Here is a 21,993-nt window from a genome sequence, read left to right as displayed (position 1 = left end):
CTGTGGTAGAGTCATTCATGCTTATATTGGTCTGATCAGCCACAGTTGTATAAACTGTAACTTGACTCCAACATAATGACGTCATCTTGGTCTTCTTTAAGAACAAAGCACAACAACCATGTATGTATATATAAATCCTTGGGTACCGCTTTTTTCTTTTGGTGGGGGACATTAACAGCTGAGAGGATAAGAAAAGATTTCATGTACAAGGTGGAACTTTGGCTAAGTTTTGAAAGAAACTTCTTAGAGGCAGAGGTGAGAAGGAATGAATTCTAGGCATTAGGGACAGCCAATCCAAAGGAAGGAAAGGAGATGGAGTGTTGTGTGTAAGGATCAGGAAGAAGCCAGTTTGGCTAGACTGCTGAATGCAGGAAGGGGAAAAGTAGGTTAGGGCCAAATTTTAAAGGGCTTTAAAAGGCAAACATCTCAGTTCCCAATGCCCTCATCCCTGAGTGATGCCGTGTGTGTGTGTGTGTGTGTGTGTGTGTGTGTGTACTTTTCCAAATGACTAGCAATAGTTTTTCTCTGTCCTCAGTTGGAGGATTGAGATAAATATGAGTAAAGCTCCAGGAATTCTCTCTGTTATACTATTTTCAAGGTTGTAGGTTTCAGTATCTTTCAGTACAAAGTGTGTGTGTGTGTGTGTGTGTGTGTGTGTGTGTGTGTATGTAAAGCTATATATTGGGGAGGGGGGGCAAAGTATGTGTACTTGCCACATACAATTGCCCCTCCTATATAATGTTGATAGTCTACCCTAGATCTGCCACATGAAAGTGGCCAAGATCTCTTTGTGCCTCCTTTCTATTTTTTTAAACTGGATATGTGATGTTTATTGACATGAGAGCTTCCAGTAAGAAGATCCTCTATTAGTGAAGATCTGAACTATTTTTTTTCCTTTTATAGTCTTAGAAAATTACTTAGGAGCACTGAAAGGTTATACGATTTGCCCAGGGTGACACAGCCAATATATGCCAGAGGTAGGATTTGAACTCAAGTCTTCCTGACTCTGAGGCAAGCTGTCTATGGACTATACCATACCTCCCCATTTCTAAATCGAACATATAATATTGTCTTTCTATAGGTGCTGGTGGGTAAGTTCATTAGTTTCCAATGACATTTATGACACTGAAATGGGATCACTGGATAAATAAAAAGTTTATAGAACCACCCTAAGATATTTCATTCTCCATAGAAGGAAACCTGTGTCAGTCCTTGAAAGCATGTCCATTAAATTTAATCAATCTGATTAAGGAAAAGCAAGAGATAACTAGATGATGCAGTGCCAGTCAGGAAGACCTGAGTTCAAATTTTGCCTCAGGCACTTACTAGCTGTGGAACCCTGAGTAAGTTGCTTACCTTCTATCAATCTCAGTTTCCTCATCTATGAAATGGGGATAATAATAGTACCTACCTCACAGGATTATTGTCATGACTAAATGAGATAACATACGTAAAGTACTTTTCAAACCTAAAATTACTATATTAATGCTAGCTATTATTAGAAACTAGTGGGAGTGATTGGCAGATGCTGAGAAAGCCAAACACAAAAGTTGTTAAGAGATTAATATAGTTTCATGATAAATAACCTTCATTTTTTTCCTTATAAAATCCAATTCAGTGAAGAACTTCTACAAATGACTAACAATTGTTTTTCTCTGTCCTCAGCAAGACAATTGGGATAAATACGAATAAAGCTTCAGGAAAAACCTCTGTTAGATTTTTTGTAGGTGGGAGATTTTAGCATCTCTCAGTATAAAGCACCATGGGAATGTATTCCAATGTCAATTTTGAGGCTTCCCAGTTGTTAAAAGACTTCTGGTCTGTGGGGGATGTAATAGGAAGATGGACTACAGTTCAGAACTGTCAAACCCGTGGCCTCAAAATTTTCAATGCTGCTGAACTTGATTCAAATAAGTTTAACAAGATAGATAAAAACATAATATAAGATACATAATGTTAATTTGAGGTTTTCTAAGTCATTATATAGGTTCTGCAGAGATCCTTTTTTATTTGAGTTTGGCATCCCTGGACTACAATATTCTTCAATACCATTAACTTTTCCAGCACTTAACAGCATGTTTACTCCCCACCCCTACCTGCACAGATTCTCAGTTACATGGCATGACTAAAGTAATAAGGCAACTGCCTATTATGTATTCTTTATCTTCTCCAATTTCCTCTTTCACTCACCTTGAAGGCTTAAGAAGATTACACCGAAGGAAAGAAGGAACAAACAAAGGAACAAAGACAATTTGTTAAAAATTCCCTTCTCAATCATAAAGGCTTCTCTCCCCTTCTACAGGCCTCTTTATACTTTCATCAGACCTGTCTTGTGTTTTTCTTCTCTATAATCTGTAACAATTTTTTCTAACTCTGATAAATGTAAAGGAAATTAATGTGGTCCTGCAGTGGTGGAGTGTTATGTTAATTAAGGTGGGACCTTTTTACTGTTTTCTCTTTTAGCAGTTATTTAATCAAATGCCCTTGATGAGTCCAGCCTTTGTTTCTTTAATTAAATCAGGAGTCTTTGATGACCTCCTTGCCTCAAGGGAAAGCCTAGACCACGTGAGTTTAAGACGCATGTTTGTGATGCTTTTAGGTCACATGAGTGAGTCGCATGTGTGACTCACCTTTGACCCTGAACAAGATATATAAACCCAGAGGCTGGCATTCTCCCTTGGAGCTCTCAGACACTGGAAGAGTGGCATGGGACTCTGGGAAGCTGCTCTAAGAGCCTCCTGGTTCTTGAACCCAGATGTTGATGCTTTTCAGTAACTAAGAATTGTGATTTGGTCTGTTTATATTGTGTATGTTTGTAATTTGTTTGTATTTGCACTGAAGTTCAAGTTGTTGGCTTTTTCTCCTGAACTAAGTGAATGATATTTAACATTGCTTTCCTTAGTAAAGCAGATCAAAAGAACCAGTGCTGGCAGCTCTTGTTGCTGGTCTTGTTGGGTCTTACACCCCACAACAGCTGCTAGCCAAATTGTTGCCACACTGAGTCACAAGATCATACTGTTTAGAGTAAGTATAGTGTATTCCCTCTGTCTCAGGTGTTTCTTACCATCCTTCCACTCTCGTGTAGCTGGGTTGATGATGCCAAACAGTTCATCATTAGTGACAGCTTTGGGGTTGAGGTCAGTCCAGACTGGTCGTTGTTTCATATTCTGGTATGTCTTATGCAAAGATCTCAGTACCTGGGACTTGCCTGTACCAGCATTCCCAACCACAAACACAGAGTGTCGCACAGCCAAGAGCTCTTCTAGCTGTACCACCTGAAATAACATTTGACTTAGGTAACTCACCAAGCAATCAAAATGTATTTATTAAGCTTCAGTTAGCACCCTATGTTATGCTAGGTGCTAGAGATAAAAATAGAAAAAGGAGAAAATCCTTCCCTCAAGGAGCTATTACTCTAGTGGGAGGGATAGAGAGAAGGGAATGCAACAATTTCAGAGATACATAAATGCAAGATGTATACAAAAAAAATGCAAAGGAGAATCAGGAGACACCTTTAGGAGATGGCACTTGAGCTGAGCCTTGAAAGAAGTCATGATTCTAAGTGTTGGAAAGTGAGAAGGAAAAGCATACTAAGCACAGGTAGTCCCGTGCAAAGTCATGGAAGCAGCAGATTAAATGTTAGATATGAGAAAGATTGAGTAGTTCAGTTGGGTTGGAGTTAGATTGCAAAGGACTTTAAATACCAAGCATAGGAGTTTCTATTTTATTCCAGAGGCAAATTAGGAGCCACTGAAAATTTCTGAGCATAGTCAGACTTGTTGTAGGAATGTCAATTTGGGAGTTGTGTGCAGGATGAATTTGAGAGGGAAGAGACTGAGGCAGGGTGACCAATGAGGAAGCTATTGCAATGACTCAGGTGAGAAGTGATGGAGACTGGACCTAGGGTAGCTATGGTGTTTAAGGAGGTGGATGGGAGAGGTGTTTTAGATTTATAGTCAATGATACATTAACTGATTGGATATAGATGTAATTGAAAATGAAGAGTCCAAAATGGTTCTGAGTTTATGAACTAAGATGATATAAAGAATGGTAGTGCTGTCTAGTTTTGGATGCATTGAGTGTGAGTTTTCTATGAAACACTAAATGCCATTTTGACACTAGAGCTCAGTAAAGAGATTGAGTACATAAAAAGTTTGAATTTCCTCATAGAGATGATAGTTGAATCCATAAAAGCCAATGAAAGCAGTAAAAGAAAAGAAGAGGGAGAGGAAAGGAGAGGGAAAAGGCCACAGGAAAGCATTTGGGATGATAACCACACATGGATATAATGCTGTAGGAAAGGAAATTGAGAAGATTCAGTTAGGTAAGAAGAGTACCAAACAGATCAATGTCATGAAAACTCAGGGCAAAGAAAGTATCCAGAATAACAGAGTGGTCAAAAGTCCCAAATATGGCAGAGAAGTCACAAAAGATGAAGACTGAAGAAAGGCCATTAGATTTAGTAATGAAGAGATCTTTGGGCACTTTGGATAGAGCAATCTTTGTAGAGTTGTGGGGGCAGAAGTCAGATTGCAAAGGGTTGAGAACTGAGTAGAAGGTGAAAAGTGGAGGCAATAAGTATTGACATATTTTCCTAAGAGTTTGATTGTGAAAGGAAAGTGAAAAATAGTACAATAGCTTGAGGGGATGGTCAAATGAAAAATTTTTTTAAGGCTAAGGAAGATCTGGGCATGTTTGTAGACAGAAATGAAGTCAATGGAGTCAACAAATAAGGAAAGGTCGAAAATTAGGTACACAGAAGAGATTACTGAAAGGGAAATTTTCCTCTGGAGGAGACAGGAGATGGTACAGAACTGAAGATGTCAGCATGAATTTGAGGTAGAAAGCAGTTTGTCAGCCAGAATTCATATTACTATTATACAATACTCTGTCTTCTCACCTCTACCTCTTGGACACTCTGGCTTCCTTTAAGACTCAACTCAAGTGCCACTTCTGCAGAAGGACTTTCCCTGTTGCTTAAGACACTTGTGCCTTTTCATATCACTTTCCATACACTGTATATTTCTTGTATGTACCTACTTTTTACAAGCTATGTCCCCCATTATAATGTCCATTCCTTCAGGGCAAGAACTCTTTTTCCTTTTCTTCATATTCCTAGCACTAGTGCCTTATCTAACTTTTAAAAAACTATACAGGTTGCAGGTGAATTTTTGCATAGGGTGTACTACCTCACTGGGGCTCCTGTATTGGTGAAATCATAGATATAGAAAAAAAGGAGAGAAAAGAAATTTACATGATAATTTTGTTGTATATTTAAAGGAAAGCAAGTTGTGCATAATAGATTTGCAGTTTCATGTGCATTCATCTTTTTTATTGTACTACGTTATGGAGATGTTGTTTTATTCCATGAATTAAAAATAAAATAAAGTTTTAAAAAAGATTGAATATATGAGGTGAAAGGGAATGAGAAGTACAGGATAAGGCTGAAATTATGGACCTGGGAGACTGGAAGGATGATGGTGCCTTTTACAGAAATAGGGAAGCTCAGAAGAGGGGAAGGTTTTGGGGAAAAGATAATGAGTTGAATTTTGGATATGTTGAGTTTAAGTTGTATGCATGCATGTGTATATATATATATATATATATATATATATATATATATATACACACCTACACATGTTAGTATATTGTGTGTATGTCTATATATATCTATATATATGCATATAGATATATGTATGTACATGTGTCTATATAACTTTGTGAGTCATCTACAGAAATAATAGTTAAACCAATAAGGTTACCAAGAGAAATACTGTAGATGGAAAGGAGATAGGGGCCTAGAACAGAATCTCAGGAAATACCCATAGTCAGGAATCATGTTATGGATGATAAACAAGCAAAAGAGACTGAGAAGAAGTTAGACAATTAGGAATTGAACCAAGAGAGAATGGTGTCAAACCCAAAAGAGAAAGAATTCAGAAGAGCATGGTGAATGTAGATAATCTGAGAAGCACCATCAGTTTTGAGAGGGACTGAGAGAAGACCATCAGAATTGGCAACTATGGAGAGAGAAGAGCTCAGTTGAGGTAAAGAGTGAAAATGGCATAGTGGATAGAGTGCTATGTCTGGTGTCATCTTTGTGTCTTCAATTCTGGCCTCAGATGCTTACTAGCTGTGTGACCCTGGGCAAGTCACTTAACCCTCTTTGTCTCAATTTCCTCATCTGTAAAATGAACTGGAGAAATAAATGGCAAATCACTCCAGTATCTTTGCCAAGAAACCCCAAATGGGGTCACAAAGAATATTCAAAGGGAGAGAGGGTGGTTACTGAGGTTCCAATCTGCTGGAGAAGACAGCAGGGGATAGGATCAAGTACATTTGTAGAAGGGTTGGCTTTGGCCATAGGAGAGGTGTCTTTGTCAGAGTCTAGGGAAGAGGAGGAGGAAGGAGTGAGAAATGATGTCAAATGGTTGTGAAATAATTATAAAGGGAGGAGAGAGAGCTCAATTTTAATGGCCTTAATTTTCTTAGTAAAGTAAGAAAGTTTTCAGCTGACAGAGAAGGAGAAGGGGAAGTGTGGAAAGTTTGATGATGGAAGAGAAGGTTTCAAATAGCTTTGTAATTATTTAGGGAGAAAAAAAATCCTGACTTACTATGTAGAGTGAGGTTGGATACCTTGAATTTGGAATGTAGACAAATGTATTACAGTTGTGAGCCTTCCTCTTGCTTCTATTAGCAGCTTGTGAGTAAGAAAGAAGGTGGATGTTAGGAGTAACCCATGTTTTAATTGAGGTTTGGTAAGAGATGAGTGGTGATAGGACAATAAAGAAAGGGATTTCAGTTAGTTGAAATAGTTAACCATTGTGTTGAGATGGTAGAGGGAAGAAAGTGACGTTTGCCTGAAAAAGTACTGAAAAGTGGAGGACAGTGAAGAATAGCAATAGGAAGGGCAGAATATATGGAGAGGAAGAATGATGGGGGGCTATGGTCAGGGAGGGGAATGTCAGAGTTTCTAATTAGCCAAGTGCAACACTTAGAGGCTAATAGTAAATTCTAGTTTGTGACCATCCCTCTGTATAGCTGAGATAGAATGAAAGAGTGTCATGACTTAATGTGGCTAAGACCAAGTTCCTCTACTTATTGGCTGTGTAACCTTAGAACTATCACTTTCTAGACTTCAATTTCTTCTGGAAAATGAGGAAATTGGGCTACACGATATCTAAGCTCTTTCTAGCCTCTAAAATCATGTGGCACTATATCATTTGAATCTTATTTTATCTAATAATCTCTCAGGGAGATTATTTCTAGCAGTGCCTAATATCCTTTCTTTTCTTTATTGAAATATTTTTATATTACCTTCATTTGCAAATATTTCCTTTCTCCTTCCCTACTCAAAAAACTATCCCTTGTAACAGAATAAAAAAGAAAAAGTAGTTCAGCAAAACCAAACAACATGTCATCAATGTCTGATTGGACACAGGATATTTTAGCTCCATAACTCCCCGCCACTACAAAGAAGAGGAGGTGACTTTTCTCAAATCTTTATCATTAATCAAATATTTGTGTATCAGCTCACTCTTGGAATCCAAAACCAATAAAAATTCATGAGCAAAAGAAACATTTGAGTAAAAGATAAAATCTGGGACAGAATTTATTAATTCTGAAATTATAATGGGAGAGTAATGCCACTCACTTTGAGAACAAAGTTTTCCTCAGCCTGAAGTTTTAGCTCTAAAACTGCCTGTTTTACAAAACCTTCAAAGTCGAGGTCTCTCTTCCTGGGAATGTCCAAGGCTGGGAAGAGGTCTCCAATTAGGCCCATAAACACAGGCATGTCATCAGTTGTGACTTTGGGGATGTTGAAGTCTCGGAGGGAACGCATTAGGACTTGGTCCTCAGGTCGGTCAGGGTCTCCTCTCTTCAGAGATCCAGCTACCACAAGCACAGACTTGATAGCTCGCAGACCCCAGTCATAATGATCCTATGGAGATGAAAAGACAGGGTTACTCGGAGGTATTGGGAGTGAATTTGATACCTTCGTTAAAGGGTCTCAGCAGAGTCCTGCCAGTGAGGAAATGGCAAAAGAGTGGTGATGATGGTAAAAAATGATTCAGTTTGACATATAATAGGTACACTGAAGGATGGACTTTCAATAGATACATTACTTATGCCAGAAGATTGGGGTTTACAGAAGAGATGACAATCACACCATATACTAGAGCTAATCTAAAATGGTTTTATACTGGGTCATGTGAGCAACAAGATGGAGGACTAGACATTTTCTCTGATCCCTACAACCTCTCAAACCTCTACAAGACAGGAATTATGTGCCAAAGATAAGTGACTTCAACTTATCTTTGCCTCCATGGTCTGGGACATCTAGAATCCAAAAGAAGGTTAAAAAAAACCAAAACATCCTAAAAATGAACTGATGTTCACCAACCTTGAGTTCACTCAGCACTTCTCCCCTACTTCCACTTCTGGCCCTGAGGATGTACTAGCAGAACCAAAGACCCAACTAACTCATTCACTCGTGCTCCTCTTTCTCTCTTCCCTTTCACTCTCTCTCTCTCTCTCTCTCTCTCTCTCTCTCTCTCTCTTTCACACACACATACACACACACACACACACACACCCAACCCCCCTCCACACACACACACACACACCCAACCCCCCTCCACACACACTCACACACACACACAAGCATAGTCTTTTACCAAAATCCAACCTCCCATTCCCTCTTTCCAGTGCTGGGGAGAATCAGGTTTCAGGATGCATAAGTTTGTTCTCCAACATGCAGTGCCAGCCTGAAGTGGTACATATGTACATATAGTGGGCACTTCAGCAGACAAATATGTATTAATAGCATGGCAAAGCTCCAAACTACAGGAACCAATATGGATGGTCCCATATGTATAGCACAGCAACTCTCTGAACTACTATTGGTGCTGGCCCAGAGAACTTAGGAAGTGGTACCGGAGTCATGCAGTGGGGATGGTGTGGAGAAGGGAACCTGTGAAGCACTCCACTAACCCTGAAGGAAAGTACTAAGCAACTGGCTGGGACCAGTTCTGTCCACCCAAAAGTCATTGGGGGTAGAGACTTAGCCTAGTGATCCCTGAATTGCACAGTGTGGGAGAAATCTGAGATGATTTGAGACCCAGCTCCCAAGGAAACCATTGTTAGTGAGGAGACAATCAGAAAGTGAACAACAGTAGAAAATACAAGGTGGGGGGGCGGGAAGAATGAAATTACCAAAGATTTCAGTAAGAAGAAAATTCAAAAGACCTTGAACATAAGCAAATACATCAATAGGAAAACAGCAACAGAAGGAAATATGGCCTCCAGAGCTAGTAAATGAGTTCATCTATAAATAAATATTGCAAAATAATGGAAAACAATACAACACTTGATGAGGCAAATACCCTGTGCAACTTGCGAACATGGAACCATAGCATGCTGTTCTTGAGTATTTCAAAAGAGAAATTAGAATTATGAGTAGGGTTTATGGCTTGCACAGCAAAAATAATGAGCAGAATAGAAAAATGGAATCTGCAATGGCAAGCCTCACCAAAGAAATAATAGCAAGAACAAAAAGTTGGAAATTCAAATCCACAGAAGTGAAGGACAATTTAGAAGAAGAGATGCAAAAAATAATAACATTAAAAGAAAATATGTTCACTATTCAAGCAAAACATACAAAGACAGGATGCAGAGAAACAACTTAAGAATCATAGATCTCTTAGAAGAACATGACATGACAAAAAACCTTGATACCATAATGCATGAAATGATAGAAGAGAACTGTATAGGACTTCTAAACAGAAAATGGAATGCCAATTGAAAGAATTCACAGATCACCTCTCTACCCCAAACAAATAAGCAAAGAAACCTGACTGAAAACTCCAAGACACATAGTGATTAAATTCAATAATTCAATTCTACAAGTAGTAAGGAGAAAGATCTTCAAATGCAAAGGAAAGGAAATTAAAATAACACAAGACTTATTCTGTACCCACCATAAAATGTATGCAGGTAATGGAATAATGTGTTCTAAACAGCAATGAAGCTCAGAATGCATTTGAGGTTGACATACTCTGAAAATTTGAGCTTAATCACCCATGAAAAAAGTTAGATTTTAAATAATAAAGAGACATTTGAAATATTTTTAGAAAAAAAACCAGAACTGAAGAGGTTATTTGCTTCTCAATTACCCCAAACAACAGAAATTCAGGGGAGTGAATAAATGTAACATTTTAGGACAGCAACAGCAACAGGGTGACAACAGAGAAGCTAATAAGAGACTTCTTTCTAAATGTATAAAAAGATACAAGGGTAAAAGCAGAAATTTAGTAGAGGTAACATGGACAAGGCATGATGGATAGAACTTGGTGATATCTCGCCTACAGGCAAACAAGTGATTTTTATGGGACTACATTACAACAAGGGAGGGTACATGTGAGAGGGAGTAGGGGAGCAGGGGGATGGAGTGGAGTGTGTGATGTGCCAGAGTCATGTCAAAGGCTAGCAATGAAAGAGAAGAGCCTATAAAGGAGCAAGTGAGGAGAAATGTGGAAGGGAAGAAGGCCTTATTTTAGTAGTGGGAAGGGGATTTACTGATGAATGTTCTTATGGGTGAAGAGAGATGGTCTGTGAAAGGGGATGGGGACCTAACACTGGTTGTAACCTGGGGCATTTGGTGTTTAAAAAGTCTCTTTGTCCTTCATCAGGATGGGGAGAAGTTGGACTTCCTGGGGCAGCTAGCACCTAAGGCAAATGTGGAAAAATGGTAACCAGGGAAGAGTATGGATCAGGAGGTAGAGTGCATAATCATGGACATTATGGGAGAAGGGCCCTACCATGGGGCAATGTTTTCTCTGACACCTGCAATAATTGGCATTGTTCTGAGAGTGAGGCATAATAGAAAAAGGGAACCCATGGGACAAGCTCTATGAGGCAGGGGCAGGAACCGCCTGGAGAGGGGAGCCTAGAATAGATACTTTGAACAATCTTTTTTTTTTTTTAAGTTTTGAGTTCCAAATTCAATCCCTCTCTCACTTCTCTCCCTCCTCCCTGCAATAATAAGCAATGGGTTACGCGTGTGCAGTCATGTAAAACATTTCCATATTAGTAATTTTGTGGAAGAAAATTTGAACAACAAAAAAAGAAAGTAAAAAATACTATGCTTCAGTCTGCATTCAGATGCCATCAGTTCTTCCTCTGGAGGCAGATAGCATTTTTCATCATGAGTCTTTTAGGATTGGCTTGGATCATTGTATTGTTGAGAATAGCTCAGCCATAGAATAAATATTTTGCAAGCGTTGATTGTATGATGAATGCAGAGAAAAGAGAGAGACTAGATAGAGGTCATGAATAAAGAGAATGAGATTCTAGAGGAAAGAGAGAGAGAGAGAGAGAGAGAGAGAGAGAGAGAGAGAGAGAGAGAGAGAGAGAGAGAGAGAGAGAAAATAATGAAGACAGTGAGAGAAATCCTTTTTGGAAAGGGATACAAAAATGAAATTTAAAAAAAAAACCTAATGAACAGAACTAGTTGAAGAGGAGATGAGGAAGGGAATCTACTTGACTGAGAGTTAAAAAGAAGGGGAAAAATTATATAACCAGATCAAAGTAGGAGAGAAAAAGGAACTAACATACAAAACCTCAAAAGGAAAGGGGTAACAAATAAGAAGAGGGGTTTAGCAGTGAAGGGAAGAGAGTCAGTGTGAACAGAGCCACCTTAAAAAAGATTAAAGTTGGGGCAGCTAGGTGGTGAAGTGAGTAGAGCACCAGTCCTGGAGTCAGGAGGACCTGAGTTCAAATCTAGCCTCGGACACTTGACGCATGTACTAGCTGTGTGACCTTGGGCAAGTCACTTAACCCCAATTGCCCTGCCAAAAAAAAAACAAAAACATATAAACAAAAAGATTAAAGTAACTGAAAGAACATAATACTGTGTTTACAGCAGAAGAGGGGAAAAATCATAATTAGGAAAAAACTCAATATTAGAGATAGATGAAGGAAAATAGAAATCTAAGGCATGTAAATATAAAAAGAATGTAAATAGAATAAACCAACTAATGAAATTTAAAAAGAGCGACAAGTTAGATAACAAAATCCTACAATCAGTTGCTTACAAAAAATTTAAAAGATAAAGACATTTTGATAAAATAAAACTGAGGGATGGGAAAAAATTGCTACACATTGTGAATCCCCTCCCCCCAAAATCAGGAGTTGTAATCATTCCATCGGACAAATCAAAAACAAATGTTCAAAAAAAGGAACAAAATAGGTCTATACTAAAACTAAAATGAAAATATAAAATAGTAGCTGGTTTCATCAGATAAAAAATCTTGAGTTGAAACAGCTACAACTTATACTGGATAGAAAACTATAGAGGAATATCAAACTAGAAAATGGGAGAAATTCTGTTACAACATTTAGGAAGAAAAGCCATGTCATGACACTGGTGGTAGGTCACTCCCTACTGAGGGTCCATACTCCAAGAACATGATGAAACCAGCTAGAACTGGCTTGAAAGTGCTGATTATTAAATTTTCAGTGTGGGCATTTACCTTGGAAGTGGGAAAATACTACAAATCAGGGCTTGATTTATTATTTTGTTGACTGTCTAGATCTAAGAAAATGATGGAGACAACGTTAACAATGCAGATTAAACTTAAAAGTGTGCTGTGTGTTCATTCCCACCCCTCCCACTTCCACCAAAAGCTGATTGTTAAATATTTACTATCAGTCCTGATACAGAAGCACCTAAAAATGGAACTGACAATCAAGAGGAAGAATGTCTTTGTGTAGAATATATCAGTTACTAAATTCCTATTAGGAATCATTTGACCCACTTGTGGAGTCAGCACATACAACCTGGCTGAGGCTTGCAGTTGAGTGACCAGGGCAGGGAGCTCTGACCAAGGGGGAACTACAAAGACTTTAAGATAGCTGATAAGAAGCTGGGGCCAGCTTCAGTCTACTGGAGCTCCAACCAGAGACAAGCCTAAAGATATGTCACCCAGACCCAAACTAGGGTCAGGAACTTGCAAAGCCCAGACTAGGATCAGACTTTGCCCTAGATCAGACTGCTTAGGTATGGCTCATGAAAATTTTGCAGATCTCCCCTGAGCTGCCCCTGGGATTCTTGAAGAATGCACTCAAGCAATGAAAATTGTAGTAGGGCTCCAGAGAAAATTAATCACTACCAAACAAGCTCACAACATTTCTCCCAAAAGTCCTCAGAGCTGGACTCTAATATAAATCTCCAATTATGGAAGTAAGCCTAGAAGAACAAATAAACAAAAGGCACATTTTTGTGGCTAGTATGGTTACAGGGATTCCTAAAACACAAACCCAGGTAAAGAGGATGACTCCAACTCATCCAAAACTTCAAAGAAAAACACAGCCTGGAAGATGTCAGATTAAAGGCAATCCAGCTGCATTCTCTCAATATTCCCTTCTAACCAATTTTAAAATAACACCTCACATCAAATTTTGTAGTGGCAGAGCCAACAAAAGGTCTGGGTGAGACATTTTTTCAGGCCTTAGAAAATTCAGGAGGTCAGCAGACGAAGTCTGTGACACCAGGGTAGAAGCCGATCTGGAGCCCACACGTGCAGTGGTAGCAATAGACCCACAGCAATAGCAGCTTTGAGAGCTCTCAGCCCAGTCAGACAACTGGTCAGAAAGAAATTACTTTTGCTGGCACCAACTGGGTACAGCTAACTCTGATTGGCAGCTCTATTCCCCATACACAGTTCAGGGTCATAGCTTCAGGGAGGAGAGGAGGGCTGGGGATCAGTCACAAGAGAACAGGGTGACTGGCTACAATTGCAAGGCAAAGAAAGTGCTAGTGCTTGTGGCTACAGAGGACGTGGGTGGAGCAGTTGATGGAGTAGTGAACTGGTCCCACCATTCTAGTGAACAATTTGGAACTATTCCCAAAGGGCTATAAAAATGTGTATACACTTTGACCCAGCACTACTAGGTCTGTATCCCTAAGAGATCAAAGAAAAAGGAAAAAAAATTATAGTAGCCCTTTTTGTGATGTCAAAGAATTGAAAATCAAGTAGATATTCATCAATTAGAGACTGGCTGGACAAGCTGTGGTATATGTTTTGATGGAGTGCTATTGTCTTCTGGGAAATGACAAGGAGGATGGTTTCAGAAAAACATGGCAAGATATATATGAACTAATAATGCAAAATGAAGTGAGAAGAACTGGGAAATCATTATGCCCAGTAACAGAAAAAAGGTGATAAATATGGATGTAATGGGAGAAGGAGAAAAGGAGATGTGGAATGGAGAATTTTTTTCCCTACAAAAGAGGCATTCAAGAAAGTGGTTTTATAGTGGATGAGATACGGGGGTGGGGATGGCAGGCAATGCTTGAACCTCACTCTCATTGGAACAAAGAACAGAGAGGACAGAATGAAATAATCCCAAAGGCAAAAGATAATGACTTATAGCCACAAATAATTTAACCAGCAAAACTGAGCATAATCCTCCAGGGAAAAATGGACCTTTAATGAAATAGAGGAATTCCAATCATTCCTTATAAAAAGTTCAGCTGAGTAGAAACTTGGAAATACACAGTTGTTGTGAGAAAAAAGGTGACTGAGTTGACAATCAAAACAGACTGTACAAGGATGAATTTATACTTATGTTCTTTATTTCTATTTTTATAGAATTTATATTTTAGAATTTGTGTCATTAGGATTCGTACAGGAAGTTAAATAAGACAGAGAGTCTAGAAATGGTTTTGATATGTTTTGATTACTTTGAAGAAGAAGGGAAAAGAAAAAAGGGAAACCAAGTAGAGGGAAGAAAGCAAAATTTATCTCACATAATTGAGATATTCAAGTATTGAAATAGAAAACTACAAAAACAAGGAATAAAGGGTAGGGGGAGCAGGAATCATTTGAACCCCCCTCTCATCTCTATTGGTCAAGAGAGGGTAAGAGATACATAGATGTAGCAAATACTTTCAATTCAACAGGGAAATAAAAGCAAACAAGGAGAAGGGAAATGGGAAAATTAAAAAAAGGTAGATTCAGCACAGGTATTCCTAAGCAAAACAAGCTAACCCTGCAGGGTGGGTCATGAAGAGGGTAAAGAAAGATTAAGAACCTGTGACTGGGGTCCAGATGAAGGGAAGAAGAAAGGAGGGGAGTAAAGCAAAGTGCATCAAGCATGGAGCAATGGTGCTGAGCATGTTTCTTTCTCATCACTTTTTTCTTCCTTGCAAAGAGCAGACAGGAAGCAAAGAGAAGAAAAAGTATAAGAAAATAAGATAAAAGGAAACATACAATTGAAGAATATAGCTAGGATGTGAATGGGATGAATTCATTCATAAATGAAAGAGAGTAGAATGGATTAGAAAGTAGAATCCAACAATACATTATTTATAAGAAACACATCTAAAACATAAAGGTACAGAGTTAAAATAATAAATGATTGGAGTAAAATCTATTATTTTTCAGCAGAATTCAAAATGAAAAGAGTAGGGGTTCGAATCATGATTTCAGACAAAGCAGCTGCATAATAGATTTGACGAAAAGAGATAAACAGGAAATCTTCAGGATGTATATTTATCATATATGTACCAAGTGATATAGTATCTACATACTTAAAGGAAATGTTAAATAAGTTATAGAGAGAAATAGACATAAAACTGTAAGAGTAAAGGTCCTTAGTGTACTTTGTTCAGACCTAAACATATCTTTTAGAAAAATCAAGAGAGAAATTAAGGACTGAACAGAATTTTAGAAAAGTTAAATATGACAAATTCCTAGCAATTATTAAATGGGAATACAAAGGAGTATACCCACATACATATACATACATACACACATATCAATATCTATAAAATCTGCAAGGCACCTTTACAAAAACCCACTCTCTTTTAAGGCATAAAGGCCTCACAAACAAATGCAAAAACCCTTTAGAAATATTAAATGTACCCTTTAGAGATCACAGTGTAATAAAAATATGCATATAAAGGACCTCTGAAGAATGGTTTAAAACCAATTAGTGACTAAATAATAATCATAAGGAACTGATGGATTAAAGAAAGAACCATAGAAACAATACATAATTAAATTAAAGACTGACAACAATGAGACAATAGACCAAAATTTGTGGAATGCAGCCAAAGCAGTATTTATTTGGAAATTTATAATTCTTAATATTTCATCAACAAATGAGAGAAAGAACAGAGCAATGAATTGGGCTAAACTAAAAAACAAACACCAAAACCAGTGGATTTAAAAAAAAAACAAAATTTAAACATAAAAATAGAAATTCTGAAATGCAAAGAAATGATTAAGAAAACTAAAAGCAAAATAATTAAAAAATTTTTTGAATTAATAAGCTATGAGCTGTTTTTTGGGGGAAAAGTTAGCTAATATAATTTTTAAAAACAGGAAAACCAAATTACCAGTATCAAAAATGAAAAAAAAGAGAATTCACAATATATGAAGAGGAAATAAAGAAATTAAAAAACACTCTGTCCAACTATATGGCAGTAAATCTAACAACTTAAATGGAAAAATACAAAATTCCCAGGTTAACAGAAGAACTAGATAATTTAAATAACCCAATATCAGAAAAATAAATTGATTAAGCCATAATTAAACTAATAAAATTCTTGACCAAAGAGATTTATAAAAGAACTCTATCAAACTTTTAAATACCCATTAATTACAAAAACTATTTGAAAAATAAGAAAAAAAGGTATTCTACTAAATTTTTCCTTTGGTATAAACATGATATTGATATAATACAAAAATAATATACATGAAGACAATCTTAGAATTAAGAACAGTAGAGTGGTTTAACACATTTGTGGTAACAGCCTACCTCTATCCACCATTCTTCTGCTTGTACCCACTGTCATCTGAGTTGGATGTTAGTTTGCCCATACCCCTTCCCAGGAAGGCAGGCATCCCCACCTAGCTCCAACTCCTGGCTCACTACACAGCACAATCTTCCTTCCTTGGTTTGTATTGTTAATAAGTAAAGTAAAATAAAAATTCTTTTAAAATGGTTTCCTTCATCTATCTTTATATCATCCCTCCAAAATTTCTGTTTTTTGCATTTTCTAATATGCATAATATTTTAGCAAACCAAGCACATATCCATTAAACATATAGTATGTACAAGGCTCTATGTTGAGTATAAAGATATAAAGGCAAAAAGTAAACAGTCCCTGCCATCAAAGGAGGGAGATATTCTTTCTAGGGAGATGTCATTGTAAATTGTTCACAAAATAAATACAATGAAATGTTGAATGGAGGGCACTAGTAGCTGGAGGGATAAAGAAAGCTTTATGGAGAAAGTAGATTGTAGGCTGGGTTTTGAAGGAAATAAGCAATTCTAAGAGGCTGAGGTGGGGAGGAAGAGCATGCCAGGCCTGGGGGACCTTGAGTACAAAAGCAGAGATATGGGAGATGGCAGGTTGTAGGTGAGGAACAAACAGTAAGAAAGCCAGTTTAGCTGTACTGGTGAGACCAACCTGCTTAAGGCAGTGAGATGGTGCAACAGGTAGAGTGGTTGGAAGTTAGGCCTGGAGTCAGGAAGACCTGATTTCAAATCTGGCCTTAGATCCTTACCAGCTGTCTGACCCTGGGCAGATCATTTAACTTCTGTCTGCTTCACTCTCCTCATCTGCAAATGAGGGTAATAATAGCACCTACCTTCTGGGGTTATTGTGAATATCAAATAATGTGCTTAAAATCATAAGCACTTTATAATAATAAAGTGGGTATAAAGTGCTTAGCACAGTGCTTTGGCCCATAGTAGGCATTATATAAATGTTCTTCCCTTCCCCAGCTTAAAATAATAAACACCTTTTAATAATATACTAAGTACTTCATAATAATAAAGTGTTTTAAAGTGCTTAGCATAGCACCTGGCCCATAGTAGGCACTGTATAAATGCTTTTCCCTTATCCAGTAAGGGGAAGAATGCCTAACAAAGCAGGAAGGAACAAGCTGGGCTAGGTTATGAAAGGCTTTAAAAAGCAAACAGGAGAGTTTTGATTGGATTCTAGAAGTGATACGGAGCCATTATAATTTACTGAGTAATGGTGTGATGCAATAGATGTGTGTCTTAGGAAAATCACTTCGGCAGCTATGTGCAGCATGGACTTGAATGGGGAGAGATCTGAAGCAGTAAGACCTATTTGGAGGTCTCTGCAATGGTCCGTACAAGAGGAGAAGAGGGCCTGAATTAGCTTGGTGATTATATACATGACCAAAGAGAGAATAGGACAAATGTGAGAAATGTTATGGAGATATAAATGACAAAATCTGGCAACTGGTTGGATATGTGGGTTGAGAGTGTAACAAATTGAAGATACTGTCAAGATCGTGAATCTGAGTAAATGGAAGAACTCTTGTGCCATGAACAGCAATTGGGAAGTTCAGAAGAAAGGTGGGTTTTGGACATGAATCAGTCAGCAAGTATTTATCACAATATCAAGTATCAAGCACTATGGAAGCTGCTTGAGATACAAATATAAAGAATGAAACAATCTCTACTTGTCAGCAACTTACATTCTATCAGGGAAGACAACAAATACACACACACATGTGGTAGTATGTTATGTTACGTGTACCAAGACTAAATTTAAAGGGAATATAAATAAATACAAAATAGTTAAAACAACATTTAGTGATTATGGACATTACTAGTTGGGGGATCAGGAAAGACTTTGTAGAGAATGATGATGAATTGGTTTTTTAAGGAAAAAGGAGGCAAGGTGGGGACATATTCTAGGAATAGGAGACAGGTTCTACAAAGGCACAGAAATGGGAAATATAGTCACATACAAGGAACAAATTGACTGGATAACAGATAAGTTTATATATGATTCCTCTCCGGCCATAAAATAAGGAAGTTATGATAATTTTATAGATATAAAAATTTATGGGATAAAACCCATGGATGGAACATAAAAAATGAAAAAGTATGTTGTCTTTAAAAGGAACACACACAACAGGGGAGTAAGCACTATGTTTAAAAGGGGTATGGAGAAAGGCTCTCCCCCAAACTCCTCTGAAAACCTTTAAAAATTGACTCTAAAATTCTAGAGTAGCAAAACCCACAAAAAGACAGAGTGAAACAAATTTCTAGTCCAAGACAACTTGGAAGGATGGCAGGAAAGCTCTGTTGCACTGAGGTAAGAAGGGAACACAATATAGAGCAGGCAGTGTTAGCGCAGACTGGGACCCAGCAAATCTCGAGCAGGCCTCAAGGTGACTGAATCAGTGGCAGCAGTGGCACTTTCCAGATCTCTCAGCCCATGGACACCAAAGACAACTCAGAAGGTGAGCAGAAAAGGTCTGTTGCACCTGAGTGAGGGTGGGGCACAGTCCAACACAGGCTGCATGAGCATAGCCCCAGCCCCAGGAGACCAGGAGCAGGCCTTGGGAGTGGCAGCAGCTGTTTCCAGAGCTCTCAGTTCACAGATGGTAAGGGGGTTGAACAACTGGTCAGAAGGATATTATAGGGGTCCTTTTGCTAGCACTGAGACAGGACTCTTACTTTGCCCATACTTCAATCCGAGTTGCAGTGCTGGGTGGCAGTCCCAAGATAAGGAGGAGCACAAGCATAGTACAGCTTGTGGCAGCATTGGAGCGGGGACCCTCTTTACAATTTCAGGACAGAAAACAGTGCTTGTGTTCTCCACTCTGGAAGCAGTGCCTTACCTTAACAAAAAGTTAAAAGTGAAGTAATAGGATGGGAAAATGAAGAAACAACAGAAAAACTCTGATTATAGAAAGTTACCATGTTGACAAAGAAGATTAAAATACACACTCAGAAGAAGACAACAAAGTCAAAGCTCCTACATCCAAAGGCTTCAAGAAAAATAAGAATTGGTCTCAGGCCATGGAAGAACTCAAAAAGGATTTTGAAAATCAAGTAAGAGAAGTAGAAGAAAAACTGGGAAGGGAAATGAGAGTGATGCAAGAAAATCATTAAAAATGACTTAACAGTTTGGTAAAACAGACACAAAAAAATGAAGAAAATAACACCTTGAAAGACAGACTAGACCAAATGGTAAAAGAGGTCCAAAAAGCCAATGAGGATATTAAGAATGACTTACAAAGCATAATTGGCCAAATGGAAAAGGAGCTCACTGAAGCTTACTGAAGGGGCTTCAAAAGCACGCTGAAGAAAATAATTCCTTAAAAATTAGAATAGAGCAAATGGAAGCCAATGACCTTATGAAAAATCAAGAAACAATAAAACAAAACCAAAAGAATGAAAAAATAGAAGACAATGTGAAATATATCATTGGAAAAATAACTGACCTGGAAAATAGATCTAGGAGAGAGAATTTAAAAATTATCGGACTACCTGAAAGCCATGATCAAAAAAAGAGCCTTGATATCATCTTTTAAGAAATTGTTAAGGAGAACTGCCCTGATATTCTAGAGCCAGAGGGTAAAATAGAAATTGAAAGAATCTACTGATCACTGCCTGAAAGAGATCCCAAAATGAAAACTCCCAGGAATATTATAGCCAAATTCCAGAATCTCCAGGTCAAGGAGAAAATATTGCAAGTAGCCAGAAAGAAGCAATTCAAGTAACGTAGAGCCACAGTTAGGATAACACAAGATTTAGCAGCTTCTACATTAAAGGATCAGAGGACTTGGAATATGATATTGCAGAGGGCAAAGGAGCTAGCATTACAACCAAGAATCACCTATCCAAGCAAAACTGAGTATAATCCTTCAATGGGAAAAATGGATACTCAAAGAGTTAGAGGACTTTCAAGAATTCTTAATGAAAAGGCCACAGCTGAATAGAAAATTTGACTTTCAAATACAAGACTCAAGAAAAACATAAAAAGATAAACAGGAAAGGGAAATCATAAGGAACCTAATAAGATTAAACTGTTTAAATTCCTACACGGGAAGATGATATTTGTAACTCATAAGAACTTTCTCACTATTAGGGTACTTAGAAGGAGACAGTATAGGTGTGAACTGAATATGAAGGAATGCTATCTAAAAAATAAAATTAAGGGGTGAGAGAGGAATGTACGGGGAGAAAAAGAAAAGGAGAGGTAAAATGGGGTAAAATTATGTCACATAAAAGAGGCAAGAAAAAGCTTTTACAGTGGAGAGGAAGAAGGGGGAGGTAAGAGGGAGTGAGTGAACCTTACTCTCATCAGAATTGGCTCAAAGAGGTAATGACATACACAGGTGATTAGGTATAGAAATCTATCTTACTTTACAGGAAAGTAGGAGGGGAAGGGTAGTAGTGATAGAAGGGAGGGCAGATTGGAGGAGGATGCAGTCAGAAGCAAAACACTTTTGAGGAGGGACAGGGTAAAAAAAGAGAGAGAATAGAACAAATGGGCAGGGGGAATAGGATGGAGGGAAACACAGTTGGCTATAGTAACTATGAAAACAAAATTTGAAGCAGATTTCTCTGATAATGGCCTCATTTCTCAAACATATAGAGAACTGAGTCAAATTTATAAAAATAAAAGCCATTCTGCAACTGATAAATGATCAAAAGATATGATCAGTTTTCACATGAAGTAATCAAAGCTATCTATAGCCATATGAAAAAATAGTAGAACTCACTATTGATTGGAGAAATGCAAATACCTATTAGATCAGCTAATAGGACAGAAAATGTAAATGACAAATGTTGGAGGGGATATGAGACTTTAGGGGTGGAGCCAAGATGGTGGCTGGAAAGTAGGGACTTGTTTAAGCTCTCCCCTAGGTCTCTCCAAACACTTGTAAAAATGGCTCTGAACAAATTCTTGAGCTGCAGAACCCACAAAATAGCAAAGCAGGGCTCCAGCCAAGGAAAGGCTGGATGGTCACCGAGAAGGGTCTATCGCATGGAGCTGGAAGTGGAAGAGAGCACAGCCCAGTGTGGGCTGTGCCTGGACCAACCAGACCAGGAGCTGGGCAGAACAGGCGGTAGGGCCCTGAATCATTGAGCTGTGGCAGTTACCAGACTTTTCAACCCACAAACGCCAAAGACAACAGAGAAGGT

At 38.1% G+C, this 21,993-nt stretch overlaps 1 protein-coding gene across 1 annotated transcript in view; it reads right to left on the bottom strand.

The window, feature by feature from the left end:
* Positions 1-21,993, bottom strand: part of DNAH9 (dynein axonemal heavy chain 9) — a 529,624-nt gene that overhangs the window by 263,437 nt on the left and 244,194 nt on the right. The window contains exons 31-32 of the mRNA XM_036755666.1: positions 7,655-7,942; positions 3,065-3,275 (exon numbers count right to left, since the gene is read on the bottom strand). Of these exons, the coding sequence (XP_036611561.1) occupies positions 3,065-3,275; positions 7,655-7,942 (499 nt within the window). The remainder of the gene's footprint in view (positions 1-3,064; positions 3,276-7,654; positions 7,943-21,993) is intronic.

This window comes from Trichosurus vulpecula, chromosome 4 (assembly GCF_011100635.1).
Source record: "Trichosurus vulpecula isolate mTriVul1 chromosome 4, mTriVul1.pri, whole genome shotgun sequence".
NCBI lineage: Eukaryota > Metazoa > Chordata > Mammalia > Diprotodontia > Phalangeridae > Trichosurus > Trichosurus vulpecula.
The sequence above is the reverse complement of the archived record's forward strand: the minus strand, read 5'-3'. Positions and strand labels throughout refer to the sequence as shown.